The 26,567-nt window shown below is 46.8% G+C and overlaps 13 protein-coding genes across 13 annotated transcripts; 7 read left to right on the forward strand and 6 right to left on the reverse strand.

Annotated features, from left to right (window-relative positions):
• Positions 1-1,005: 1,005 nt before the first annotated feature.
• N7447_007081 (oleate delta-12 desaturase) lies at positions 1,006-2,247 on the reverse strand (the record flags this gene model as incomplete). Its single annotated transcript, XM_057231343.1, has 2 exons — positions 1,006-2,151; positions 2,206-2,247. 2 exons carry the CDS (start codon positions 2,245-2,247, stop codon positions 1,006-1,008), a joined length of 1,188 nt encoding a protein of 395 aa, XP_057086433.1.
• Positions 2,248-4,699: 2,452 nt separating this feature from the next.
• On the reverse strand, positions 4,700-5,741 carry N7447_007082 (uncharacterized protein; the record flags this gene model as incomplete). The annotated part of the gene is made up of 3 exons (XM_057231344.1): positions 4,700-4,905; positions 5,019-5,555; positions 5,579-5,741. 3 exons carry the CDS (start codon positions 5,739-5,741, stop codon positions 4,700-4,702), a joined length of 906 nt encoding a protein of 301 aa, XP_057086434.1.
• Positions 5,742-5,900: 159 nt separating this feature from the next.
• On the reverse strand, positions 5,901-6,116 carry N7447_007083 (uncharacterized protein; the record flags this gene model as incomplete). The annotated part of the gene is made up of 1 exon (XM_057231345.1): positions 5,901-6,116. The coding sequence occupies one exon, from the start codon at positions 6,114-6,116 to the stop codon at positions 5,901-5,903; it is 216 nt and encodes a 71-aa protein (XP_057086435.1).
• Positions 6,117-6,410: 294 nt separating this feature from the next.
• N7447_007084 (ankyrin repeat protein) lies at positions 6,411-6,920 on the reverse strand (the record flags this gene model as incomplete). Its single annotated transcript, XM_057231346.1, has 3 exons — positions 6,411-6,510; positions 6,537-6,730; positions 6,801-6,920. 3 exons carry the CDS (start codon positions 6,918-6,920, stop codon positions 6,411-6,413), a joined length of 414 nt encoding a protein of 137 aa, XP_057086436.1.
• A 1,540-nt stretch (positions 6,921-8,460) lies between these two features.
• N7447_007085 (GNAT family N-acetyltransferase) lies at positions 8,461-9,183 on the forward strand (the record flags this gene model as incomplete). The annotated part of the gene is made up of 1 exon (XM_057231347.1): positions 8,461-9,183. One exon carries the CDS (start codon positions 8,461-8,463, stop codon positions 9,181-9,183), a length of 723 nt encoding a protein of 240 aa, XP_057086437.1.
• A 467-nt stretch (positions 9,184-9,650) lies between these two features.
• On the forward strand, positions 9,651-11,063 carry N7447_007086 (uncharacterized protein; the record flags this gene model as incomplete). Its single annotated transcript, XM_057231348.1, has 1 exon — positions 9,651-11,063. One exon carries the CDS (start codon positions 9,651-9,653, stop codon positions 11,061-11,063), a length of 1,413 nt encoding a protein of 470 aa, XP_057086438.1.
• Positions 11,064-12,488: 1,425 nt separating this feature from the next.
• N7447_007087 (uncharacterized protein) lies at positions 12,489-13,151 on the forward strand (the record flags this gene model as incomplete). Its single annotated transcript, XM_057231349.1, has 3 exons — positions 12,489-12,705; positions 12,769-12,997; positions 13,055-13,151. 3 exons carry the CDS (start codon positions 12,489-12,491, stop codon positions 13,149-13,151), a joined length of 543 nt encoding a protein of 180 aa, XP_057086439.1.
• A 1,028-nt stretch (positions 13,152-14,179) lies between these two features.
• On the forward strand, positions 14,180-14,875 carry N7447_007088 (uncharacterized protein; the record flags this gene model as incomplete). Its single annotated transcript, XM_057231350.1, has 3 exons — positions 14,180-14,275; positions 14,352-14,497; positions 14,524-14,875. 3 exons carry the CDS (start codon positions 14,180-14,182, stop codon positions 14,873-14,875), a joined length of 594 nt encoding a protein of 197 aa, XP_057086440.1.
• Positions 14,876-15,401: 526 nt separating this feature from the next.
• N7447_007089 (sugar porter family MFS transporter) lies at positions 15,402-17,089 on the reverse strand (the record flags this gene model as incomplete). The annotated part of the gene is made up of 2 exons (XM_057231351.1): positions 15,402-16,932; positions 16,995-17,089. The coding sequence occupies 2 exons, from the start codon at positions 17,087-17,089 to the stop codon at positions 15,402-15,404; spliced, it is 1,626 nt and encodes a 541-aa protein (XP_057086441.1).
• Positions 17,090-17,378: 289 nt separating this feature from the next.
• On the forward strand, positions 17,379-17,649 carry N7447_007090 (uncharacterized protein; the record flags this gene model as incomplete). Its single annotated transcript, XM_057231352.1, has 2 exons — positions 17,379-17,428; positions 17,472-17,649. The coding sequence occupies 2 exons, from the start codon at positions 17,379-17,381 to the stop codon at positions 17,647-17,649; spliced, it is 228 nt and encodes a 75-aa protein (XP_057086442.1).
• Positions 17,650-20,028: 2,379 nt separating this feature from the next.
• N7447_007091 (uncharacterized protein) lies at positions 20,029-20,898 on the forward strand (the record flags this gene model as incomplete). Its single annotated transcript, XM_057231353.1, has 1 exon — positions 20,029-20,898. The coding sequence occupies one exon, from the start codon at positions 20,029-20,031 to the stop codon at positions 20,896-20,898; it is 870 nt and encodes a 289-aa protein (XP_057086443.1).
• A 2,196-nt stretch (positions 20,899-23,094) lies between these two features.
• Positions 23,095-24,507, forward strand: N7447_007092 (uncharacterized protein; the record flags this gene model as incomplete). Its single annotated transcript, XM_057231354.1, has 1 exon — positions 23,095-24,507. One exon carries the CDS (start codon positions 23,095-23,097, stop codon positions 24,505-24,507), a length of 1,413 nt encoding a protein of 470 aa, XP_057086444.1.
• A 392-nt stretch (positions 24,508-24,899) lies between these two features.
• On the reverse strand, positions 24,900-25,633 carry N7447_007093 (peroxiredoxin family protein; the record flags this gene model as incomplete). Its single annotated transcript, XM_057231355.1, has 4 exons — positions 24,900-24,935; positions 24,999-25,366; positions 25,422-25,534; positions 25,584-25,633. The coding sequence occupies 4 exons, from the start codon at positions 25,631-25,633 to the stop codon at positions 24,900-24,902; spliced, it is 567 nt and encodes a 188-aa protein (XP_057086445.1).
• Between the last annotated feature and the right edge of the window lie 934 nt (positions 25,634-26,567).

The raw sequence follows: 26,567 nt of genomic DNA on the forward strand, positions 1-26,567 counted from the left end.
GATACTACGGGGGAACTCGGTTGACAAACCTCCAACATCTCCACAATCCTTTCTTCCGCGACCATCAATACAAGCAAGCATCTTTGTGCTGTTCATCTTCACTCATCTCTTGGATTGGTATTGACTTCTCGATTACTCTAGGGCTCTTCTGCACGTACCATCTATCCCATGTATTGTCGTCTTCATCCACGTTATCGCTGCGAACCACACTATCGATCTCAGGTTCCTCGATGGTATAATAACGAACCTAGATACTCTGAACCGCCTCGGTCGTATCTGGATGCCTCTACGCCGGCCGCCTTTGTTCGACTGCCCCGAACCCCAGTCAAATCTAAGGAACCATGTACAAACACCCATCACATATTAACCTGGTGTACTCAGACATGAAGGCGGTGCCTATCTTGCTTGCTTGCAAATTGGTCAGACCTTTCTCTACGGCAGTAGGTAGTTCTACTATCGTTGTTTAGATGACCCCATATCCCATTGATTGCTTTCTGGCAGACTGAGCCTGGACACAAGGGTATAAATACCCTGCTTTCTCATAGATTGAATGCCAGAGATTTCTTCTTCTCCCTCTCTCTCAGTTGCCACAACAATCACCATGCCCTCTCTTGCTGATCATAATGCGTAAATATAGCAGGATATGTCTCATCACAGCCGATGCTTGAAAACATCGGTCTATCCCCGGACTATACACCATATCCCTTCTCAATGCCATGCAAGATTTCATACGTGTGGATATGATAGAGCACCCGACTACAACACGCCACCTTTGGTTCTTAAAGACCCGTCTATATAAGGATATATAGGATTAGTCTTGATCAACACCTTCCACTAGTGGAACTACTTGTATCTAATTGCAAATGGTAAATGAGGATTGAGACACAGCAGAGAGATATATTTTTGTTTGGACAAACTTCCTGTGGTATAACCAAAATCTATAACTGAAATCTAGTCTATGATTTTATTAAATGGCTATTCTACTGGTACTTCACAGTACCATGCTCATTTGCTCTCCTCGGAGAGAACGAAGTGCAGGACACCAGACTGTCCATTGGCGCGGCCCTTGGCCTCTGAGACATAGATGCACTTGCGGAAGGTCATCATCAGCGAGTACAAGAAACCCTCATCCTTCTGCTCGTGGTAGTTTTCACCGAGCATGGGCTGGATGGCCTTGGTGGCCTTCTCAGCGTTGTAGAAGGGAATGCGGGAGAAGAGGTGGTGGACGACGTGGTAGTCAATGATCTCGTGGAAGAAGTGACGACCAATAAAGCCGGTGGTGCGGTCAATAGTAGCGAGGGCACCCTTGGTGTAAGTCCAGGCCTCGGCAGTGTAGTGAGCAACATCGGGGTGGGTGTGTTGAAGGTATGTGATGGCAATCAGCCAGTGGTGAACCCAGAGGTAGGGGACGACGTAGAGGAAGAACACATTCCAGGCTCCGATGATGGTTCCAGTGTACCAAACGATAGAGCCCATGATGAGCAAACCGATATCGGAGTAGGCAATGAGCTTCCACTGGGCAGCAGTGAAGATGGAGGCGGATGGGTTGTAGTGGCTTGCAAACTCAACCTTCTCGCATCCCTCAGGACCACTCTTAGTACCAGCAGTCACATTCAGGATGAGATACATCTGCCATCCGAGCAACTGGTGTCCGATGAGCTGAACCAGGGAAACAATGGGGGTCTCCTCAGCGAGGTCCTTAAGCTGCTCAATGCTGACATTGCGCTTGGTGGCCAACTCATCCTCTGTCCAGGGGACAAAGACGGTGTCCTTCTCCATGTGGCCGGTGTAACGGTGGTGGCGAGCGTGGGTGATCTTCCATGAGAAGTATGGGACCATAAGGAAGGAGTGTGTAGCCCAGCCAATGAAATCATTGATACCCTGGTGCTTGGAGAAGGCACCGTGGCCACACTCGTGAGCGAGAATCCATAGTCCAGTGCCAACACAGCCTTGGAGGAAGCCGTAGATGGCCCAGGCAGCAATGCGGAGAGGCAAAGAAGGGAGGAGGTGAATGTGGAGGGCAGCGTAAATCAGAGCTGCGCAGTAGATGCTATCGCGAAGCAGGTAGAGGAGGGAGGTGGCGAGGGATGATTCAAAGCATTCCTTGGGGATTGCATCCTTGAGGGCTTGCAAGCTAGGAACTTCGGTCTTCTGTAGTGGAACGTTAGTATATGCGCATTGTCGACTACATTTGGTATTCCATACCTGTTCTGCCTGCTTGACAGGCTGTCTTTGTGTCACAGCCATTTTGAAAGTGAATTATAGATTTCAAGAAGAAGATAAGAAAAGACGTCGAGGATTTGGGTGTATTTTTATTTCCTCTTTTTTTTTTTTTTTCCCTTCGCCCCCCCCCCTCGCCCCCATGGAGTATCCCCTAGTCTCAAAAAAAAAAAAAAAAGGAGCTCTAGATTGTCGGAACTCAAAAATACATTGACCAATCCCCTTTTTCCAATTCTTTTCCAGAAGACTGTCAAATTGGGTGCACTGACAAAGGGGCAGACTTTTCATTGGCTAATCTTGTAACGGGTGGACGCGCTTGTTCCATGGACTCACATGCACTAGCCTCTTTTTTTTTTTTTTCAACGTTTCTGGGGCCCAACGGAATTTTATTTCGATCCTTTTTGAATAATACAATCAAATAACAACCAGCAGCCTCATTGAAACCGATTTAGAATGCCATGGGACAATCTTACCTACTAGAACCCTACAGCAAAACCCATCCACGCTACTAGCATATTTCGGCTTTTGCCTTCTATTATGCACACGGGAAGTCTCGTACACCCCTTTTTAGACCTCGGGAGAATCCAGGGATCCACTAATAAGCAAAGGTTGGGAAAAAAAAAGTCAATAAACGGCTTGGCGGTTATCTCGTTGTCCTACTGGCTCTATCAGGGGTAGCGAAAGCACTGCCCTCAATTGCTAATCTCTCAAGCGCTTTTTTTATCATCCGACATAACATGAAAAGTGTTTACTAGATACATGGTCAACACTTACTTTGGCCATGGAGGAATTGCTTTGGACTCTATTTTAAGCTCATTTCCGTCCAACATTGTACAATATACCAATGTATCCGTAACATACGCGGCCTGTCGGACCGATGCTGGTCTTGGCTTCAATGAAGTTTCATATATTGCTCAATTATAGCAATTAACAATGACCTATCATTATTCCTCGCATTTGCCTCATCACGAAGCTGTCAGTAATAACGTATCATGTCACCCGGGTCGTTGTATTCCGATTGTATTAATTGAGCGTTTCCTGCGCAGTTCTGATATGTACCTAGATCCAACAAAGGGGGAATACGATATTTATAGAATATGAGCCAAGGCTGTAGGGCATTTGGACTGCCCATGTCGCGAATAATAATAATAATGACCTCCCGGGCCAGGCAAACTCCCCGGTGTTGTTTTGTTTGCCTTCAATACTCCATACCCCGTAACTACCTTATTTAGAGTTACATAAAGTTTCAAACTTTCCAGGATCTGGGTAGATGTACGTGATGGCAGTAATTCACCGCCCGGTTCGGAAAACACTCGGGATCACATGAGAGCATAGATTTGCATGTGGTTGTGTCTAAATTGCATGTGGTCAAAGAATACTATTTAATAGCGTTCACGGCAATCCGAATCACATCAATAATTTTGCGGTCGCACGAGATGAACGCCCATTGGCGGTCCTCAATACTTTGTCCCACTTGCTCTATCTTTGATCTCGTTTAAACCATTACACCGATTATGTGCTCAACTTGCCTACTCGAGGCAATGGCAGATTCTACTAATATGTACGGAGTAGATGTGATATATCATACCAGCTAGTTTTGGATATATTAAATCTATGGAACTTATATTTTAGCATCTTTCGGGGTTGTTTCAATCCAATAATATAGTCCGCCGCACCTCAAAAAAAGAAAAAAACGAAAGTATGTATCGGTATCGTTCTATTCGTTGTTGTCCTGTTGAGTGGGTCCTGATCACATGCCACATGACCCTCGATCGAGATTGTAAAAGTGTCTGCTTTCAGTGTTTACTAAATCACAATGTGTTTATTTGTGTTATCTTTGTATCATATTGAGCACCTCGGCTCACGTGTGATAATTCACTATCTGCAGGATAATCCTAGTCACTTTATTGGTTTGCTCTTTCACGAATTCTGGTTACAGCCTAGTCCGGGACCGGGACACGGGAAGCTAAACCCTGAGAACCGGTGGAGCATGCTTTGAAATTGGGGGCCGGATGTTGGGCAGAGGGGTGTATGGTGATGAAAAAGCGAAAAAGGGACACAAATGTACAATCTGACTAGCCGTCCATATAGACTGCATACAGACTTGATAGGTATATCTTGAGGGAACGAATATCTCCAAGAAAGACAGCAAGACCTTCAAACTTTGAGTAAATAGTTTGCATCACGACGAAACTACGAAATACTAGGTCCTGAAGATCACATATTCACCGCGTTTCCAACGGTGCATGTCCATTACCCTTCACCTCACCCTCAGAGTAATAGAGATGCTCTGTTCTATCCACGTCATTGTTCAACCTTTTGAACCTCACCCAAAAAATGATTGTCTGGAGAGCCAGCGGGACAGCCGGTGCCCCCCAAATCCATAATAGCCAAGGATCCTTCGTAACTGGAATCAAAATTTCACCAAATGCGCGCGACAGAGCATTCATAAATAGGAAGACTACCACAACCAAGCCTTTCATACTTGGAGGTGATCGCGCATATCCCAGTTCGTAAAGGTCAAGAATGGGATCACGATAATGATTGTCAATGCGCTGAAGTTGTTTAGAATATCGTTCGGGGCTCCGTTGGTGATCATGGCTACTCCTTGGTTCGCCCCAACCGAGCCGATACCACCGACGTTGAGGTTCAAGATGGGGAAAAACAAGAACACATCGCTTGCGCCTATTTGTAACGGACGGTATCAGACGTGAAATGTTAGAGCACAGCAGTGCTACAACAGATGTGTCTTCAAACTCAAAGCCGATTACAAGGAAACTATAACCTGATAGACTTACCGAGGGTCCTCGCAACATCATTCACTACATCTATTGTCCAGTCCACTGTGATACCCCTACTTCGTAGGGTGATGGGGTTTGCTGCATCCCAGAAGTTCGTAGGCCATACTTGAAACTTGTTCTCCTTAAAGGCGGTCGTTGTGATCCTCCATGCTCGGCTGAGCTCAGATCCTCCACTGGGCGGTTCCTTATAAGTTATATTGCGAACCGCTAAAAGTAGAATTAGGAGTAGCAAATGAATTACTCCCGTTAACAGGGATGACAGCCAGTACCCAACATACTTCTCAGCATATGTAGTAGCAAGCATAAAGAAAGCACCGATGTTTATAAAACCGTAAAAGATCAACATGGTCCTTGTAGTCGTGGCATCTAGATCAACGATGACCTTTTCACCAAACTTGAGCTGCTTGGTGTAGGCTTTCTTCTGGCGAATTTGGTCCAGGATAATGGGTGAAACATTCGGTTTGAATATTCCAGCGCCGACAGCTACTACAGTAGGCCGAGGATGAAGGGCGGAGAGGCATAGGATGGACCCTTCTGAAGAATCGAGGGAAAAGCACCGACGATGTGAATTGTGTGGGCGAGGCCACAAATTATCACCCCAGCCATGATCGCATTATACCGGCCCACGTAAACGTCGGCCCACCAGCCACCAAATATGGGAACCACATAGGTCAAGAACACAAACAGTAGTGTAAAGCCGGAGCTTGTTTGGAGCCCCATTCCCAAAGCCCCGGCAGTTGCTGAGTTCCCCGAGGTGTACCGCCAGCTCCATTGCCGCCTGCCTATACATAACTGCTCAGCGGCTAGCAAATACCATAATCAATGTATTATCACGCACCCTCCAGGAAGCGGAAATTGCACAAAGTTGGAAAAGACAGTCTAGGCTCCATAGTAGGATGCATGCTCGGCGAGCTTCACGAGACAAAGTGAGAAGGAGACAAGAGGCGGAGTCCCTGCGACTCGGCGCAAGGTCTGGCTCTCAGCCTCTGTGGGAAGAGGGTACTTGTCGATGTGAGCATTATCAATTTCAGTTCTGTGACTTTGGAACTTTTCCATCTCCCCAGCCAGTTTGAAAGTTGATTGAGCTTCGGTCATCGCTACTCCTCAAACAACAACGAAATATTTATGTGATATCAGGTGTTGTCTTGTGGGGCACGCAAGAAAGGGATACACGACCCCTTTCGGAAGCAAGGATTGAAGATGCAGGACAGTGCGTCCCACCATGGTAGTTATTGAGACTATACAGATGAAAGTATATCTCAAGGGTGGGAGATTAAAGGGAAGACAAACAAAGTGATATATTACTATATGCGCAAATCTCATATTAAATATACCTCAATAGTGAAATATCAGGAATTCGTGCTGTCCTAATTTGTCTCGTTCATTAGGTTACGCTGCATCCTCTAAACCTTCCACTTCGGTAGTATCATAGGTCCAAGGCTCACCTGCCATCACATTAGCCTCAAGACCCTTATCTGACCTGGCCATTCTGTCAAATTAAATGCGATTGGACACGTCGCCTTCATAGATAAGTTGCCATAGCAGAATTCCGATAGGAGAGGAATGTCCTCGTAATTTCTCTCTGTGGTGAGCTTGATGTTTATTTTTTCGAGATGGACACCCTTCGCCAGCAGAAGTTTTACAATCTCAAGGTGGCCAAAATGTAGAGCGAAGCCTATTGTGCTATAAACAAACGAGTCTAGTAGATCCTATCCTGATGGATACACTGCCCGGCCAAATTTATAATTCGATCGTATCGTAATGCCCGTGCATGTTTACAACAAATATCGCCTGAGTGCCAAAAATGTCCATCTCTAAAGCATCATATTTAATCAATAGTTGACAAAGATCATGGTCAATTTTGCATGCAATGTGCATTAGAGCTCCGTCAGAATTCATCCGTTCTTCTTATTTTAGAGGGAGCTCAACGACGGGTCATTGATTGATGAATATAGCATTTGCGATAGGGCTCGGCCATTCTGAATCACCTGATTTTGTTCCTGCCTCTCGAAAGCCCGGGGGGGGGGGCAATGAAGTCGTTCAGCGATACAACGGCAACGTCTACTACGGATAACGCCCATATAGCATCGCCTGTGTGGTCCAGAGGGGCGTGATTCTTGATCATTAGCTCCGCAAGTTAATTATTGCGAGAACGAATAGCTCAATGAAGAAGGGTACTTAGCTGAGCTGGTGAGCAGACTCGATCGGGCAACCCTTTTGCGATGAGACAAAGCAGATCGAGGGGCAGTTGGTGCAACCGAGTAATGGCGTGTTCTGAAATTTCAAGGGTTTAGAGACAAATATTAAAACGCGATTGAGTATTGATAAGACACAGTATCATCTGGGCAAAAGTGGAGAGTGGATGTTTAGGTGGTTTACAAAGGGAGATTAGCGGGCTCGTGAGATTCACTTAAGGTTAGTTACTACTGAACTAGTCCGCTTTAGTTGCATGGAGAAATTTTTGGGATTTATTTTTCGAATTTAAGTTACTACTACATCGTATGTTAGGCTTTTTAAGCCAGCTGCAAAAGTTCACAGGTTTTTCAATATCCTCTGAATAGCCGATAGAAAAGGAGGATTACTAGCCTGTACAGAGTATATAGCAGTCTCAATCTTCCCTGTCAAGGTGCATATCTACCTATAGAAAGAAGTTTTCCATCTTTTTACCATGTTATTTTCGCACGTTATATAGACCGCGATTGTGAATACCATTTATAATGTAACGCAGAAAATCTCGCTGCTACTCCCACACTCATCTAACGATCTGTGAATCACAATATCGCAACCTTGTCACACACATATTGAAGAGGGGAACTCTCAAGGCTGTATGCTCTCGGGCATTCGGGTCGATTTAGCAAATGTAATTTCACTTTGTATCTACCAAGAAACGTAAAGGATTCTCGGACTAACGTCCAAAGAGCGAATTCAGAGAGGTGTAGGAGAGGTGAGGTCAGTGCGTAGTGAGGACGACGTCCCCTACTACATTATGTATGTTGCAAGATTCGGGTATTCCCTCGCCTGGTACTAGATGGCCATATCGGACTCTAGTTCGTAATAGAGGAAGTATGATACAGCCAAATATAGCCAATATTTACTAGATCCGAGGGCACATTCAAATATGTGGTTATGCGTGATCGATTTGCGTTAAGACAAATGATATGGGGCCGTGCCTCGGTATCATCGCGACGTTGACAGGAACAGTTTACGTTTGCTTGATTTGTGGCTGCAATAGAATGCGGAAAATTTTCTCTTCGCATCCAGAATACACTCATGCTTAACAATCCACGCCTTGGAGGAATACCATTTCAAAAAGAAGCAGGCGTACACGTGACCTGTGTGGAAGACAAAATCCACACTTTTTGTTTGCTTCTTCCCAAAATACACAACACGGACTGTGTTCTTTTATTCAATTTACACCTGTAGCTCGACCGTCTACAAAATGGGTTCGGACAACGGAGACTCTTTTGAGCAATTTGCTATTCTCACACCTCGATTTATTATTGTTCCCACCACCACAGCAGTCTCTTTCAAATCATACCGGGCCCTTTATTCCGAGCTACATGCAAATGTGGATTTCTGTCAAATGGGTTTCGGGCATCACTTTCCAGCGAGGACATGGAGCGACGATGAAACGCGCGATTGGATGCAGACGCGTGATATCAGACGTTGTTGGCAAAAGCGCGGTTTAGGTGATTTTGCTGTGGGGTTGCGCGGACCATCCACATTCGAGTCCAACAATAACTCCACGCACGATGGTAATTTCACCATGCTCAAAGGCGATGATTATGTTCGGGTTGCAGGCGTCAATAATATCCATCTCGCTGCCTCCGAATGGGTGGGCTATGCAGGCCTCCGTGATGCCACCACAACCTCAATGCCGCCACGAGAGCCTGGTGATCCTGCGCTGCCATCATGGCTTGAAATGATTGAGCTGCGCTACGGTGTTTCGCCAAAATTCTGGGGCCAGGGAATTGTACAGGAAGCATCGCAAGCCGTTATGCAATGGTCTGTCGATGAGAGAGGGGTCAAACGGTTCATTGCCGAGACGGAAAGAGATAACAGTAGGAGTGCAAAGGTGTTGCAAAAGCTTGGTTTTACACTGAGTGATACGAACTACTGGAAAGAACCGAGTGAACTGGAATGGGAGCGTGCTGCCAAATGAATCTTGAGATAAATCGTGTGCCATGGAATTCAGATTCAGGGCTGCAACTTCGCCTATTCAGAACGCAGCCCCACCAATGTTTACTAAGTTGCCTGAGGACCTCGTTTTAGTTGAATGTATATACGCCGATAGATACCCATATCACCAACATTGTGAATATTGATTGGATCGAAAATATGACCATATCCACCTCGAATTGCGTCAGTGCCAGTCTAAATACATCTTGCAGACTATTCCCAATGAAAAATCACCATCCAGCTGGAGTCAAGCAATATTGACCCATCATTTCCTTAGCTTCAATTCCGACAAGGTGGAGTGTTTTGACATCATCGCTTACTTTTGTACACGATAAGAATACAGTCCCGGTTTAAAAGAAGCTCACATCCTATTGTTGATATTTCTCAGATAGTAAGGCCATTTTTGAGCATACTCTCCACATCGAAAACACCCAACAAGACGACTTTGTTATGGCGCCCCGGTTCCAAAGTGTTGCTGTAATCGGCGCGGGCCCATCTGGCATTTCTGCCGTCAAAGCCTTGCAAGAAGAAAATATTTTCCAGACGATTCGTCTATTCGAGCGACGAGGTCACATTGGAGGAATATGGCAATACGATGAGATCCCCGATCGGTTTCCATCCCAAGAGTCTTCCAGTCAACAAAATCACGAAATCCCAAGTCGCCTTCCGCTGCTCAAGTCTCCTTCTCCTGAAGATGTGACATCTCGAACAGGGATTTATGAGGCCCTTGACAGCAATGTCGGTGCCAAAGTTATGGCTTTCTCGCACACTCCATTTCCCGAGATAAATTCCGCGTGGTCAACCAGACACTTAGGACATTCCAACCCAACCCGGCCATTTCGGGTGGTGAGAAAATATCTAGAAGATGTGTTCCAAGACTACCTTCATCTTGCCTCGCTCAATACAACAGTCGAGAAGGTTGAAAAGCGAGGCCAAAAGTGGACCTTGGCACTTCGTCAGTCTGGGCACGGGGATGGTACCACTCCTAGGGACTATTGGTGGGAAGAGCAGTTCGATGCTGTGATTATTGCATCAGGGCATTACAGTGTGCCTTCTGTTCCTAGTATTCCAGGGCTAGATGCTGCCTTTGCGCGCTATCCGACTGTATTTGAGCATTCAAAGTCATTCCGAACAGCAGACGATTATGTGAACAAGCGTGTGGTGGTCGTTGGGGGCAGTGTCTCCTCGGCAGATCTTGTCGCAGATTTACATGCGATTGTGAAAGGCCCTCTCGAGGTATCCCAGAGAGGAAAGAACGAGGCACTGCAATCCGCATGGGATCTACCTAATGTCAACCTTAGGCCAACGATTAAAGAGATCCGAGCAACAGAGAAAGGAATAAGCGTCGTGTTCTCCGACGACAGCCTTTTGGATGGCGTGGGCAAGATCATTTTCGCCACTGGGTACAAGCTGTCCTATCCATTCCTCGTCCCGAACCCCGTGACTCCCAACAACCGGCTGTCAGGGTTTTACCAGCATATTTTCAAGATCGGGGACCCATCCTTGGCTCTCGTCGGCCAGGTCCGCGCTGCGCTCAGCTTCCGGGTTTATGAGTACCAGGCGGTTGCGGTTGCACGATATTTTGCCGGAAGAAATGCGGCGTCCTTGCCAACGCCACAAGAGCAAGATCTTTGGGAAGTCCAACGCCTTCAATATAAAGGCCACACAGCCCTGTTTCATGAAATAAAGCCTGATTTTAAGGAATATTTTGATTTCTTGACAGGATTGGCTGGTCCCCCAGCACCGGGAACGGGTGGATACACACTCCCTCCTTGGGAGGACCGATGGGCGGAACAAGGATTTGAGATTCTCCAGCTAAAGGATAAATACTGGAAGTCACTACGAAGGACGGCTAAACTGTGAAGTCAACATTGTCTATGGTCTATGGGAAAGAAATGTATATATTCTAGCTTTAAGCCGTCGAATGTCATTAGGTTGAGACTCTGTTGGACATCAAAAGATATTGAACGCGTAGATTGTTTGAGCCGACTCACTCTTCGCTCCTTCCTCTTGTATTCCCTTTCCATCTCTGTACTTACTTTCCAAGATTCGCGCATTGCAACTTATACGATACCATCTTAATTACCAGAATAACAGCTACGAGTATACACCTCAGACCACCTCATCTTACTCTTCCGGTGTTTGCACAGATACTAACACTGACTACCGTGAATCTTGTGGTGCTACCGCTTGTATAGGTTCTCTCCATGGCTGCTACTCCGGAAGGTGTTTGATCTACCTGTCAACCTCAAGGACACTGTAAGTGCTGTCCATTATAACCAATTGTTACATTTGTTCCAATAGATGATTATTTCAAGTGTAGTCTGACTATCCACACCTGCTGCACCGGTTCATCTACGAACTCAATACTGCTATACCCCATCGTTACTCCTGCATTGCACTGGTCCACAGCCTGCCTGCTGTTCGGGCTTCTGTCTCAATTTAAGCACGAACAGGGCAAAATGCAGATAGTGTAGTGTTGCTTTAAGTTTCTAACCAACCTTAAAATCCAGGATCTAGCTGGAGTTGCTACCTGGCAAACTCGGCATAATAGTCCGGTGTGTGTACTAACCTCAGTCCTCGCACTAATACCTGTGGGTCCTGCACCGCCGATGCGTGCATGGTAGTCAGCATGCCATCAGGTTCATCTGCTGATTCAAGTACGAATCTGTCGATTGTAGATCGTGTAATATTACTGTTAGTAGATTTGAACTTTAGAAGTTCTTCATTGTCCTTGTACAGCCGTATCTACTCTCGGCTGCTGCCTGAATAATCTTGGTTGTCCACCACTGTTAAATCTAAACAGTGCTCCTACATGTGTCACCTCCACCGTAAACGTAGAAGGGAGAGTGCATATATCTGATCTTCTAGTGCTTACGGAGTATGCGCTCCACCCATTTTCCTACCTTGGAACGTTGTTCAGCATTCAAAACATGGGGGTGGGAGCGGGGCGACTGCGCTATCCATATCGTTCATCTTTCCCCTTTGCGCGTAATGCGGAATGCAATACATAAAATAGGAGTTTCCTTTTATTGACAACAAGTGAAGCACACTATAAGCCCAATCCTACTCTGACTGTCCTCCTATTGGCTGATTACCTGTGGTCTCTTGTTAGGCGCGGACCCATTTGCCCCATAAGGCTAATGCCACAATCATTGGCCAATCACATCTCAGGTACGTGTCATGACTGGCCGATCACGAAAATGGTTGGTTTTCCTAAAGTCACTCAATATCGTAGAGTTTATATAAATATCAAATCTAGACATCTCTCTACTACCCCCATCAGTCATGCTCGGATTTTTGCCTTACGGCCTACTGGCCATTGCCGGTTTCGCAACAGCACGCGATCCCATAGTCTACTTCATTCGACACGGAGAGAAACCTGAGGATGGAGGAAATGGGTTGAATGCGAATGGCCTCGAACGTGCCCAATGCATTCGCGAAGTTTTCGGGAAGAATTCAGAGTACAAGATCACTCATATCATGGCGCAAACACCCAAGAGCGGTATGATTATACCTAGTCGGCTTCCGCAGTATTCAGACTAGGGGGCTAACGTGAACGGTACAGATGGCCGACGTGCCCGTCCCCGCGACACCGTCAAGCCGCTGGCTGATGATCTAGGTCTCGATGTTGATATCTCCTGCGATCGGGATGATCCGGATTGTGTCAAGAAGGTCATTGATTCATACGATGGAAAGGGCGAGGCCAATATTCTGATTTGCTGGGAGCATGATACAATCACCGATATTCTGGAGACACTAGGAGTCGATGATGCACCACATTATCCAGATGATAGGTCAGTGTTTCACCCTCGTGTCGTTGTTTTCGATCGACTTCTCTAACATTCATATAGTTTCGACCTCATTTGGACTGTCCCATCCCCTTACGATGAAATCACTGATGAGAGCAGCGAGCAATGCCCTGGGTTGGATTCTGTGCTTAAATGCTGAGATATAGTCCATAGCAGTGTTCGATGCTTTTAAACTGGTGCTCAACTTAGTACTTTTGTTACCCAGTTTATTTTTACAAGTTATACTCAACCAGGACATAGTATTGAGAATCAAGTGTGATTATGAATACATTTTCGATTAATTGTCAATTTTCACCTTTAATATTCGTTAAACAATGGATAGGTATTGCGTAATGAACAATTAGTAGAAATTATAAATAACCTCATCGTCTTCCTTTTTAATCTCGGTGTTGCCTAGGTATTCTAAGGTTTATATGAGCCATGTCTACCAACCCGGGGCTATCCATGGATAATTCTGACAGACGGGCCCCAGAATATTACAGTTTACCCTATGTTTGTGAGTAATGAAGCTTCCTCGAGGTCCTTAGGTCTCCTATTTTGCTATTCCTATAGGGCTCACTATCAGAATCAAATTATTCAGTCGAGGGTCAGGATGTTTATTCGAAAGGATGGGTAGTTGACTCTGCCTTCTTAGCTTCCACGCTCAATAAAAAGGTCTCATCCGGAGCAAACATGCCCCAGTGTCCATTCTTCGCACGAGTTATTGATGGCTAGTGGGACAGACCAGATAGCATAGGATCGCACACAAGGACAACGCAGTCGGTAATCAGAAAGACACAATACGTATATCAAGGGAAAGACAGGTAGAACAAACAAGTGGAAGAAATGAGTTCTCACACCGCTACCCTACCATCTCCACAAGAGGTCCTTTTCAAACATTCAAGTTACTTGAGCTTAATTCTACCTACACACCCTAAAGGCTCGTTTTTCACCCACTGTCAAATTAGTCTCATCTGCCGACGACTGGTTTTATTGAAAGTTGTGGACTCGATGAATTGGAAAACGGATATCAATCATGGCAAATCAATACCCAGAAATAACTGGACTGCTTTCATAGACTACGCCATTAATCTCAGAAGTCTTCAAATCCCGGAGCCCCTATGTTCTCAGGCATGCCATAGTCGGCAATAAGACCAGCGGAGATATCATCGGCTGTGCCTCATAATTATGGAGTTGATTTCTGGTAGCACTGCGATGGATGCTTTTGGAGGTTGGAAAGCTCATAATGGTGAATACCACCTAGATATAAGGGCGCTTTCACCTGTAGCATGGTAAGGATACATGTAAGTGTACTGAATCTTCGCCATCCTAGAATGTTAGAATGTCGACTGATTAACAGGTTGCCATGTCCAATATTCGATTTCCCAAGATTGGTCTCATCACAAAAAGCGCTAATAGTTCTTACGATATCGACGCAATCCCTGGGATCGGAGGCCTTTTGAAACCGCAGCGGAGTATTCCAAGGCATGGAGCAAGGCAGCCTAAGTCCCTTCTCGAGAAACCGACATTAGATCCTGGGTGCCGTCTAATTTGCAGGACGAGATCATCGCGTCTATTAGAGATCTCCCTGGTTTCCAACATAGCAATGTCATTGATTGGGACAATTCTGGACCGGTCCCGTGGGAGGTTGTTGAGTTTCATATTTTCTTAAATACTGTGCCTCCGCCAATGGATCTGCCAGCGAACTACGACGCCAACGGAAACCTCATCGACGAGGAAACACTGGAGGTATGGGGAAAAAAAGGGATGACTATGTGCAAGGTGTTTCAGATCACGAGAAAGAAACTGGATGTGATGGAAACTTGTCTGGGATTTTATCCTCGCGACATGACCAGATATCGTGGCTGCCCTCATGCTCTATGATGAACCTGGGAAAATAGGGAATTATTCCAAAATCTTGGATAAAAGCTAGTCCCGCACGTTGCATGGTAGGTTCTACCAATTTAATGGAGTGTGAAACGTCGGTCTAGTATATCGGCATATGAAACTGCTTCGTCCCCCTTTGTAGTTATTGGGATCGCAATATGGATTTTTATTTTGGGAGCGGGGAGGAGTACAAAGTGAGAGAATCAAAAACTAGAAAACAAACCGTTAATGGGAAGGATGTGTCGCATATTCAGTTGAAACTGGATTTACAAGGGTTTGAGCATTATGGAGACTAGAGACTAACTACAGTAATTCCATCTTAGTCTACATAATTTACAATTTGCACAAAATAAAAGCAATAGAAATTTGTATTTCGTATGATTAGGAGGATGTGGGTGTCATAGACAGCCCAGCACCCTAGGAAAAATCCAAAGCAACTCATCCAATTGGCAAAGTACCAGTACTAGGTCTAGTTGAAGGTACACACGGAGATGCTATACCAGGCAGGTCCTGGAGAGGGTGCCTATTCAACCTGCGAAACGGCAGTCTCCTTCTCAGTGGGCTTGTGATCATCGGCTCTTCCTTCCTCTGCGCGAAGGTCTGCCGCCTTGTCGGACTGGATAGCTCCTTGCTCCAGCTTGCGAACATGGTGGTACTGCACAGTGGTCTTCCAGGGCACGAGACCAGGGGTTGTAAACATGGTTTCGACCTCCTCGAGTGTTTTTCCAGCTGTTTCAGGGAATGCAAAGAAGACGTGGACAGTCATTGCAAAGCAGAAGACTCCAAAGACCACGTAGACCCTCCATTGGATGTTCTCAAAAGCGGGAGGGACAAAGTAGGACAAGGCAAAGTTGAAGATCCAGTTCGACGAGGTTGAAAGCGCGACAGCCTTTCCGCGCAGGCGGAGGGGGTACAGCTCAGGGGGATAGATCCAGCTGACAGGACCCCAAGTTGGTGCGTAACTGGCAACGAAAAGATAAGTGCAAGCGATGACTCCCTTGGCAGCCTTGGGGACGTCGTTCATGTCCCATGACTGTTCGGGGGTATGGTCGACACCACCCGGGGGAGCTGGCTTTCCGTAGGATGCCATGATACCAGCGTTGGCAAACATGAAGATCATCATGAGGGTAGAACCGACCAAAAGTGGAGTGCGACGGCCCCAACGATCAATGAAGAGCAAGGCGAGAATGGTCATCACGACGTTGATGACGTACTGAATCGAGGATGCGACAAGGTTCGAGTTTCCAGTGAGACCGGCCATACCGAAGACATAGGTAATGTAAAGCATCATGACGTTCATACCGGTGAGCTGGGACCAGATCTGAGTGAACATACCGAGGTGAGTTCGGTAGAGCATCTTGCCCTTGAAAAGGTCGAGGTATGAGGCATCATTATTGTGGCGTTCGAATTCGACCATGTCACGGATCTCTTGTAACTCAGTCTGCACAAAGGGGGCATTGCGATCACCCTTGGCATGGACCGAAGCCAAAACCTCGAGAGCGTCCTCCCAGCGACCTTTCTTGGCCAGCCAACGTGGACTCTCAGGCAACAAGAAGACTAAGCCGAAGAGCAGGGCGGCAGGGACCATCTGCAATCCCCAAGGGGTACGCCACGCAGCGGTACCTTCAAGGAAGCTGCAACCGTACGAGACGTAGAACATGATCAAGATACCCCATGTGATAGCCCACTGTTGTGCTCCCACCACCTGGCCACGCTTACTGGGCTGGGCCAACTCGGCGACATAGACGGGGACTTGGGCACTGAGGATACCGACGGAAACACCGTTGATGAAGCGGCCGACGACAAGTTGGGCGATTCCGAAAGATGAACACACGATGGCGCTACCAATGCACCAGATGACTGAGCCAGACTGTATGGCCCCGCGGCGACCCAGGTAGTCAGTAACGAAGCCAGAAGCTAGAGCACCAACCCAAGAGCCACCAGGCATGGCAGCCGAGATACCACCCTGGTTGGCAGAGGTAGGCCCACCGCATTTACCTTCCTCATTTATTCCATGTTGATTGAAGAAACATTTGTATTGCTGTGTGCCAAGACTGCGAGTAGTAGTCAGTTATCAGCTCTCACTCTGCTCTCATCAAGTGATCAGAAGGCTTACATGGCAGACATAGAAGCAATATCAAAACCAAAGAGTGCACCGCCGATGACGGCCACCGTGGTGATAACATAGATGTTGGTGATCTTGTACCCCATGTTGAAGTTCCGCAAGGGAGTCAAGTCAGATCATAGATGGGAGGAGAAAGAGGAAAAAGGAAAAGGGGGAGCAAGGAGGTATTTTAAACATGAGCTGAAAGAAGTAAAACAACAAAACAGTAAAACGTCCCAAACAGGAAAGGGGCGAACCCAAAAACAGAAAACCTGGAGTTGTGGAGATGCGGGGGAAAGGACATATGGCTTCCCCGGGATACTTGCATTACTACAGATGGACGTAACACCCAAATACTATAGCACACCCCAAAGAGACCAGGTTTTCTACTTCAATATGCCCCCGTCAAAGGAAAGCAACCACGCCGTCATCGACTCATCGACTCAGTAAGTAACCAAATCACCAATCACCAGCTACATATCAAATTAGTTTGTGGTCGGATGTCGGTCAGCCCCCTAGTGTATGTAACTTCATGTGCCGCCTCAAGCCACATGGTATCATCGCATGTCGGACATTTGCCTATTTTGTTCAGTCTTGGGGGAACATCCATAGATGGGGCCGTCTCTTGGTGTCCCCTCCTTTGTCGAGAGACGAGGGAAAGAAGTGAAACACGAAACAGAGTTTCCACCATAGAGGACCAAGCATCCAAACGAGTGCCGACATCCGCTCTGTGTTGACATCGAAGTTGCGATCTTGGCTGACGCTAGGCTTAACTCAGCGCGTCATGGCAAGACGGGTGGCATAAGTTCTCCTTGGCAACACGCCTCCCCTGTTATGATTTGCCAATACGACACACGCATCACCCAACGACCTCGGAGCTTGTTTGTCTGAAAAAAAAAAAAAAAAAAAAACAACAACAACACTCGTATCTGTGGTACGACCCGACTGGGATGCTAGGTTTGCACGACACCCTGGAAGCGAATTTGAATATTAACTGACTGGCGTACAACCCAGGGGCTATTTCTACCCAGGGGCTCTCCCGAGGTGAACCAGACCAAAATCCCAGACCCCAGAGCTAGTCTCTTGGCACACCTATAAAGCGCCACATTACGGTTGGGGCTGGGATAGTTAGTGCACACCCTGTAAAGGCGTAAATTAAGGCGGTAATCGGGTGACCATAGCTTCACTTACCAGGTTTAATCACACCACATGACTTTCGCTCTCGGGGTAAAAGCGCGAAATCAAAGGGTTCGCTCACCTCCATTGCTGACCACCAAGATTCGGTTGGTTAGGACTTGAGTACTTCATTCTATGTCGGCTATTAATGATCCGGGAAGAGCCCTTCGGGGAGCTATAATGGGAACAACGCATCACCTTTCCCCGCCCCTCCCAGGTGACACGCCACGCATTCCCGGTATCCCTGTCTAAAAGCATGGCACACGCAGTTCCGCTATGTTGTAGATAGTCGAAAACCTCGAACGAAATTAACGGCTTAATATGTAAGCTTTTGACTATCGTATCCTACTCCTGAAACTAGCTTACTGGCCGCTACTAAAATGTAATGCGTCATATTTGCAACTTCCAGCGTTAGTCCGTTGAGAATCCCTGCAGTCCACATTGACCAGTCCAGCCGAAGAATATGTGATTAAGCCCTGTTCAATGTACCCCTGAATTTGCCAGCTTCTCACTTGTATCGTACATCTTGGGTCCATGCCCATAATATTTTTCACAAACTGATTGATGATTGCGGCCAGCAGTGGCCATACCCGAAATCGCTTAGCGGATGTATATTACACAATATAACCAAATGTAGCTCACTATACAATGGTGCGCTAAGGGTTTTATGGCAACGTTATAGGAGGCCTTCACGAACCCGCACAGACTATAAATGGCCCCAACTCCGAGAGCATTTACATAATAAGGTATGCGAACGAGTATCATAAAGGGGCTTCATCTAGTGAAATATCCAGCAATATCTTCAATTAACATCGTTATACATCTCTCTCACACAGCTTCTCTCTATGTAAATCTACGTCTCTTATCTATCTCTAGGCTGCATCATCCCCACCCTCTATGTAGTGTGATCAGTGGACTAATTTCGTAAAGCCAAACCCACCGTTTTCGATCCATTTTGAATAATAACTTTCCATCAACTGATTCAATTTCTGGTTCTCATAGCCGGCATATACCCGTATACCGATCATAGTTTCCTAAATGATTGGTTACAACAATAGTTGGCCGCTTATGCGGCCTTGTGATGTCTTTTTCCTCCTATCTCAGTTTTATAGGTAGGTAGATGATAGAAAGAACAGGGTAAGAGACTTGATTTGTGAAAATGATATATAACCTGGGACAGTATCGAGAAAACCCATCACCTGATTGGATGGCGTTTGATGTAACCTTCCAAGCAATCCAACAGTTGCTTATTCCATGGTCGTGCAGATCCCAAGAAATACAAGTCGCCCATTTTGGGGTGAAATACGACTTCCAACAATGCCGTTGTCCCAATATCGGGTTATTATTGTAACATTTCTACATAGGCTGCTAGGGTTGCAGTGGCCGCTAACCGCGTGCACCGTTCCCGCAGAATACCTGCGCATGTGCATCTGGTTAAGGCTTCGAGGTAAATATATCAGGCGCACGTGGGAAGGCTTGAGTCTACCCGAATACATGCTAGGAACGCAATTTTTTATACATTCTCTAAGAAGGAAAGTATGTATCTATAATATTTTCCCTAATGGGCAAGGTTATGTTGCCAAGGGGATTGATGCATGGTCTCTTTCCTCCGCTTAGGCGCAACATTGAATTATTCAATCAAACCGAAATACTTGTCTTTCTGGTTCTCTGCCTAATCCCGTCGCTAACACATAAACAAACCAAAAAACGCGTTGAGTGGACATGAATCTGATTTCACAAGTGACCCCTTGGGGACAACATCGGGAAGTCTGCCGCTCGTGGCGTTGGGGGTCAAAATGTGGGGTGCTACATCCCGCGAATTCTTTTCTTCATTTCCCCCTACCATCCCTCTCTCCGTGAATTTGACATAATGGGCACAGCGACCGATTTGTCGTCTTCTGTTTCTGACCGAACTGATGCACTCGATGCGTTGCCACCACCTTACACAGAGCGCGACCCGCAGACTGCGGCTGAAGCCCCTAAATATGAAACACCGTCGTATACTGAATCTAGCAGTACATCTGCAACAACCAAATTTCCACCCTTCTTGAACGGATACTTTCAATGGAAACTTACGAGCACATTCCACCTTGGGCCGACAGCGGAAGAAAAGTTGTTCGCGGCGTCAACCCCGGCGACTATTTTGAATAACAAACCCTCGTTCGTATTACACGATGGTCCAACTAATAAGCACCCGGTAATGGCAACGGCACGCGGCGACAAGTGGGGCAGGAGCAGGCCCATCGCAATCACACTCCCACCTCGTCCGGGATCTCAACATAAACACGACATCGTGGAACAAGTCGTTCCCGGTGGGTCGCTGAAGCATATATCACCTAGCTACGCGTTCGAAATATGCGTGGGTCCGAAGGGAACAACCCCCGAGAAATTCGAGTGGCGTAAGAGCCAGGGCAATGAAATCAAAGAACTTGCTGGTCTTTCCTATGGATGGAAATTGGTGCGGTTAACACCACCGGTGAATCGCAGTGTAGGTGGGAGCAGAAAGGAGCGCGATCACGGTCATACAAGTGATGGGTTGGAGGTTGTCGCTATCATCGCACACAACGCTTCTTGGAGTATGACCAAAGGGTTTCGATTCGCCTTCTTGGGCTCTGGCTTAACTGGTACCATGGGAGAAAACTGGGAGATTGTGGTGGTTACTTCCGCTGTCCAAATGTGGCTCATAGACATCCAAGGCTCATCTGCTACAACCGCTGCGGCAAGTGCTGCAACAGTTTAGATGATGTCGTCTCGACGGCGCGGCTCTAGCTTACCGCAATGCCCCCACCTATCGCCAACCCCCAACTGTAGTCAAAGACAACAGTGGGCGACTGCCTAAGTGCCTAAGGCCTGCTCATCCCCCATTTGTTGTCAGGAGCTGCTTCCTTGGTATTCTCTTCTCTCTTCAATACAGAAGAGCCTGTCGAGGTTGATACCACCCAAAGGGCCTCCGGAAATGTACGGGGCCTCAGTGTACCAGGACGAGAGAACGCTGAGTGGAAGAAAGACTATGCTGAGTGGAAAGAAATACTACGCTCAATGGAAGGAGTACGCTGAGTGGGAAAAAATGGTACGTCGAGTGGAAGGGAGAGTATGCTGAATGGATGAGAGATCACGGTACGATGGAAGGTGACTGGAAGAAAGAGCTTGCTAGAAATGAAGCTGAGTTGGAGACAAGTCTCGCTCCAGTGCATACGAAGTTTGGATGTCATTAAAACCAGCCCACACCGATTCATCAGTCCACACTCAATGACTGGGTTGGCCGACAAGACCTATGGGATTCGGCAGTTTATGGTTGTGATGTCCGGAAGGACATCATAACCATCACAGCTTTTGCTCATCAAACTACAAATCTAACGGCTCGATGGGAAGAGGGTTTGGGAACTACGGGATCAGTTATACAAAATGTCACAACGACCTGGTCGACACACAGCACATCACCCCCGATATCATTCCTTTCTTATATTCTCGCGCCCACAATTCCACTCCACTTCGTATTTCAAAATTGGAGGATTCTTTTACTTCACTACGATACGTTTATTAGGAAGTGCGTAGCCGACACAGCTACACGCATATCGTCAGACGTTAAAACAAGAATTGAACTACTCTTTTTGATATTGCTGAGTTAGTAGGCCGATCTCCTGTTCTTGCGGCTACTTGTAATGTCTGATGAGTTGATGACCGATAACTGTTCTTGCTGTGATCACAGTCAAGAGATTTAAGTTTTCTCGCACATATAGATACCCGGGATCCTGTCTGATATAGTGTACGTCTGGTGTTAATTAGTGGTTTTCAGCCATCCATTTACTTTCGCGGTGTTAGCCGTGCCTTTACTCCATACCCACCGCCAAATCAACGCTTGCGTCATCGTTGTTGTTTCCTTCCACTTTAACAGGAATGGAAGGGTGGTAGACTAGCACACCTCTGCATTGTCTGCATTTAATCACACAGGAGAATTCACGACGCAAAACCTGAAGCACGTGACTAGGTAGGAATGTCATTGAAGAAGCTGGCGGCATGCGCGGGAGCGGATATTAAGATTAAAATCTCCGAAGGGGTGGCGATCTATTAATCAACAAAGCTATTGTACACCGAACATCACATCTTGATAGTAATTGCATGTGAACTTTGTCGCTAACGTGGTCTAGTCCGAAAGAGTCATGTCTTAGTGTCTTAGGACGATCTCTGGCTCCCTCGCTCCACCACCACCTCCCGCAAGCCCACTTAGGTTAATCCACCTCATCATCGTCAGATTTTGTATTGTTATACTACTCAATATGCATTTAATATCTTCCGTGTTACTGTTCTCCATGGCCCTCTGTCGGTTTGAAGCGATGTGAAGCGATGTGGAGGAGATCAGCCTCGCAATGACTCCACAACACCCGAACATCATCTTCAGAACGGAGTATCGTCGCAATTACTGCACTTCATGCACCTAAGTGGCTCTTCGACTGTCAATCTCTGCACCTCAGACCCAAAAGCTGCCCTCCCATCCATGCGACGTTCGGGACATGCCGCATTAAGCTCAATATGATCATTTCCGTCGTACCTGCCATATGTGATTTATGGATAGAGCCGGAATTAGAATCCACAAATGCGGCAAACCTTCCGACAAACGCAATTGTCTCTTCGGTTTATGTCGAATTTTTCTTCAAAGTGGAAACGAACAATTTACAACCTCTCACATCTCCGATTACAGATCCACAGGGCCTCATGGAGACCTGGCATTGGCCGGTTCGGACCCAAGTTTGATCTTCCAGAACTCCGGTGGCCAACTCTACGATGGAAAATTGATCTTAAATACGGAGGGCTCCATATTTGTTCATTGCTTTTGTCTGGAACTGATTTTGTGGTTCTCTCCTTCACTATCTCCCCGCAATTTTCATCCATTGTACTTGTTTGCCTTAATTTGTTGAAGTTATTCGAAAGTGCCATCATGAAGCTGGTGGTACCCAATGACGTACTTCTCTTGATAGGAGAGCAGGTGGAACATAACGCAGATCGCTGGAACCTCATTTTTGTCTCTCATCACTTCCACGATCTTTTCCTCCCGCTGGTATACCGAAAGGTGTCTATCCACCATTGGCAAGACGCCAATTCGTTCCTGCATGCCATATTGAAACGACCTGCGCTGGCGCGGGCCGTTCATGAACTAGACCTAACAAAATGGCAAGCAAGAAGCGTATCGGACGACGAGTGCAGCAAAATTCAGACATCGGCATCGTTGAGGGCATGGCTGGGAGATATTTCATGCTCAACGCGCGAAAGTGATCAATGGGCCCAAGGTCTCGGACAAGGCCTTGCTGACGCCTGGGTTGCGCTCATTCTCCCACTGTTGAGTCAGCTCAGGAAGCTTGCACTGGTCTATACGACAAACTCTCCCCATTTGGACCGGATTATGCAAAGAGCCGTGGATTGCGAAAAGCCATATTCCGTCCAAACAGCCTTCCGGCACCTACGCAAGGTCTCATTGCATCATCGGGAATATCTTGATCGCAGCGAGCACCTAGACAATGCGGGCGGCGAGACTCAATTATCATCGACACTCCTCCTGTCATTTTTCCAACTCCCATCTGTTCGTGCAATTACAGCCAACTCTGTAGTGGATCCTAGCTCCACTACTTTATCTTCTGAGGAACTGACGGATGATGAGAAGCCCCGCTTTGGTTTCTCTTCAATCACCGATATTGATCTGCGTGCAAGTAGCGGGAACCATGGCATGAAAACGTTGGTCAGTTCATGCGCAGAACTGAAGTCATTTAAATACCAGCACTCCGACTCGCACGTTCTTTCTAATGGCTACCAACCATCCGCCTTCTATCGCTCTCTGACCCACAGCAAAAAGAGCCTGCAAACACTGTGGCTAGACCACTACGGCAGCCACCACCCGTTCACCGCTGCCGGGTTGAATCAAAACCACGACGAATGGTTCGGCTCCCTGGTTGATTTCACTGCCTTGCAAGAAGTGCGTGTGAGGCTGCCGAATCTTTTAGATATTCGATACCAGAACGAACCAACCACGCCTCTGATAGAATGTCTCCCATCCTCGCTTGAGACTCTTTACATCGAAGGATGCGAGGAGCGATATCTCGGAATGCTGGTTTCGCAATTACAGACCGTGATTAAAAGTCGCCAGACTCGTTTCCCTGGACTTGTGCGTGTCGATATCGAGGGCGCATTCCACAACGTCCCCTCAGATGACGATGATCAGGTTGCCAACTCCGGACCTGAAGTACTTGAAGCTGTGATCAAGGACAAAGTATATCAGGCTGCGGAGCCTTTGCATATAGACTGTGTCAATGCTGGGTTAGAGTTGCATCTTCACGACCGTGATCTGTTGCTTACTTGATTCTGTCCCCATTCGGTAGCAGCCTTCGGGCTTGCACTTCTCAGCATTTGTTTCGACGATACCACCTGAATGCTTTGCATGCCATAGACGTGAGATAGATTTGCCTTTCGTTTTTCACGATTATTTAGGCGCAAGACTTGGAATTTCAATTTCAATTAGATGATTAGATGATTAAACAAACCTCCCATTCTTAATTCTCAATTTAAGTGCTGGATAGGTATAATTCCAACGGTCGAGTCATTTTTAACATGATACACCGACACAGGCTATAATGATCGAAGATGTCTCTTGTGTCTTTCCGCAGGAGTACCAGAATGTTACAAAGAAACATGCTTCTAAATATCGTTTGCAATTGAATTCGGAGTGCTCATAGGGTATTCTATAGTGCGTATTTAAAGGGAAGCAAGAACAGCATCGGCGCCAGATTTCTGTAGACAAATTGACTTGTTAGCCACTAAAAAAGACCAGAAACGGATAACAAAATTCCATACCTTGACAGCACCCCTTTCAGTTTCGATATCGGCATAGCGGACCTTACCGTGATCGATAACGATCGCATACCGAGCTGTACGGCCCGAGGCCGCATCAGCCCAACCAATGCTCTTGGAAAATTTGGCATCGGGGTCCGAGAGGAAAAGCTGTTCACCAAAATCAACACCGGTCGCGCGTAACGTGGAAAGTGGGGTTATGCTCACGATATCATCCCCGCGAACCTTGTTCGCCTTACCCCAGGCACTCATGACGAAGGGATCATTGAAAGCAATGACCGCGACAATGTCGACTCCCTTCTCACGGAGCTTGGGCAGGTTTTGGATATATCCGGGAACGTGGTTGACAGAACAGGTCGGGGTGAAGGCACCTGGTTCACACGCATGTTAGCATTCGGACTCCAGTTGGGGGTAACGTCGACTTACCGGGAACCGAGAACAAGACAACCTTCTTGTTGGCCCACTCCTGCGAGGCATTGTAGTTGATGGGGATGCCGCAGGAGGTAATTTCGTCACTTTCTTCACTCCAAGGAATGTACCTGGGGGGATCAGCGCGTCATTCTTTGCGGGGGTTGGGGATTTACACACTTGAAGACAACGTCGCTAGGGAACGAGTCACCGGACTTGAGGGTAGTCATATTGAGATGAATATGGATATTGGAGAAGAGAGATATGAACGAGAAGTTGAATTGGAAAATAGCGGGGTGACGACGTTTGTTATGTCTCGACGTGAACGCTGATTAATATGAGGTGATCGGGCGGGGCCGACCTCGGCACCCAGGGTCTTCCCTCCTCTCCCTTTCTTCCTTTTTTTTTTTGGCTACCTAGGCCAGTTTTACTAATAGCTAGGAGTTCTAGCGACAAAGGCCACAGCTCAAATGATAGAACAGTTGATATCGAGCTATGACTGGGAAAGTCAGGTTCCCAAACTCCCAGCCGGTGATCCGGTGTGGGGTCCCCGCCTACGGCAGAGTTACATAGCTCCAGAATGGCGAAGTATGGTATTGGTGCTTCAAATCTTCAAATCATCAAGATGAAAGAGGCAAGATGAGATTCCAACTGGGCACATATAAACTTGCCTTCACATCCCGTTTCTAAGTTGATCATCCCGGATCCGGTCAATTCAAATATCCCCCGGAATCCCAGCTAAGCATCAGGCGGGGATCAGGGTAGCTCAACACTATTCTACTTGCCAGTTCACAATTTAGATTCTCCATTATGATGAAACTCATGGAATTCATCATTGGTTGGATTTTGAGTGTGGAACGTAACTACTCCAGATTCTTCGCCCGCAACTAGATCCCAGAATGTATAAAGCAGAATTGCACACGCATTTCTAGGTGTAAATATACTTCGTCACTTTATTATTTGAGTGGACTCGTTTGATCGATATAGAAGTATTGCCTACACTGTATACCATGTTCGAAGAATCAATCCAGGGCGAAAGACTTCGCCATCTTGCCCGGCTGAGTTGCTCTTTAGTGTGTCAATCCACGTATCCGACTGGGCCCAATGAGAATTACTCCTAATTAAGATGCGCATGGCCTTTCTCATCGAAGGTTAACAAGCTGG

Source organism: Penicillium robsamsonii, assembly GCF_028829455.1.
Source record: "Penicillium robsamsonii strain IBT 29466 chromosome Unknown utg000003l_segment0_segment0, whole genome shotgun sequence".
NCBI classification, from domain to species: Eukaryota; Fungi; Ascomycota; class Eurotiomycetes; order Eurotiales; family Aspergillaceae; genus Penicillium; species Penicillium robsamsonii.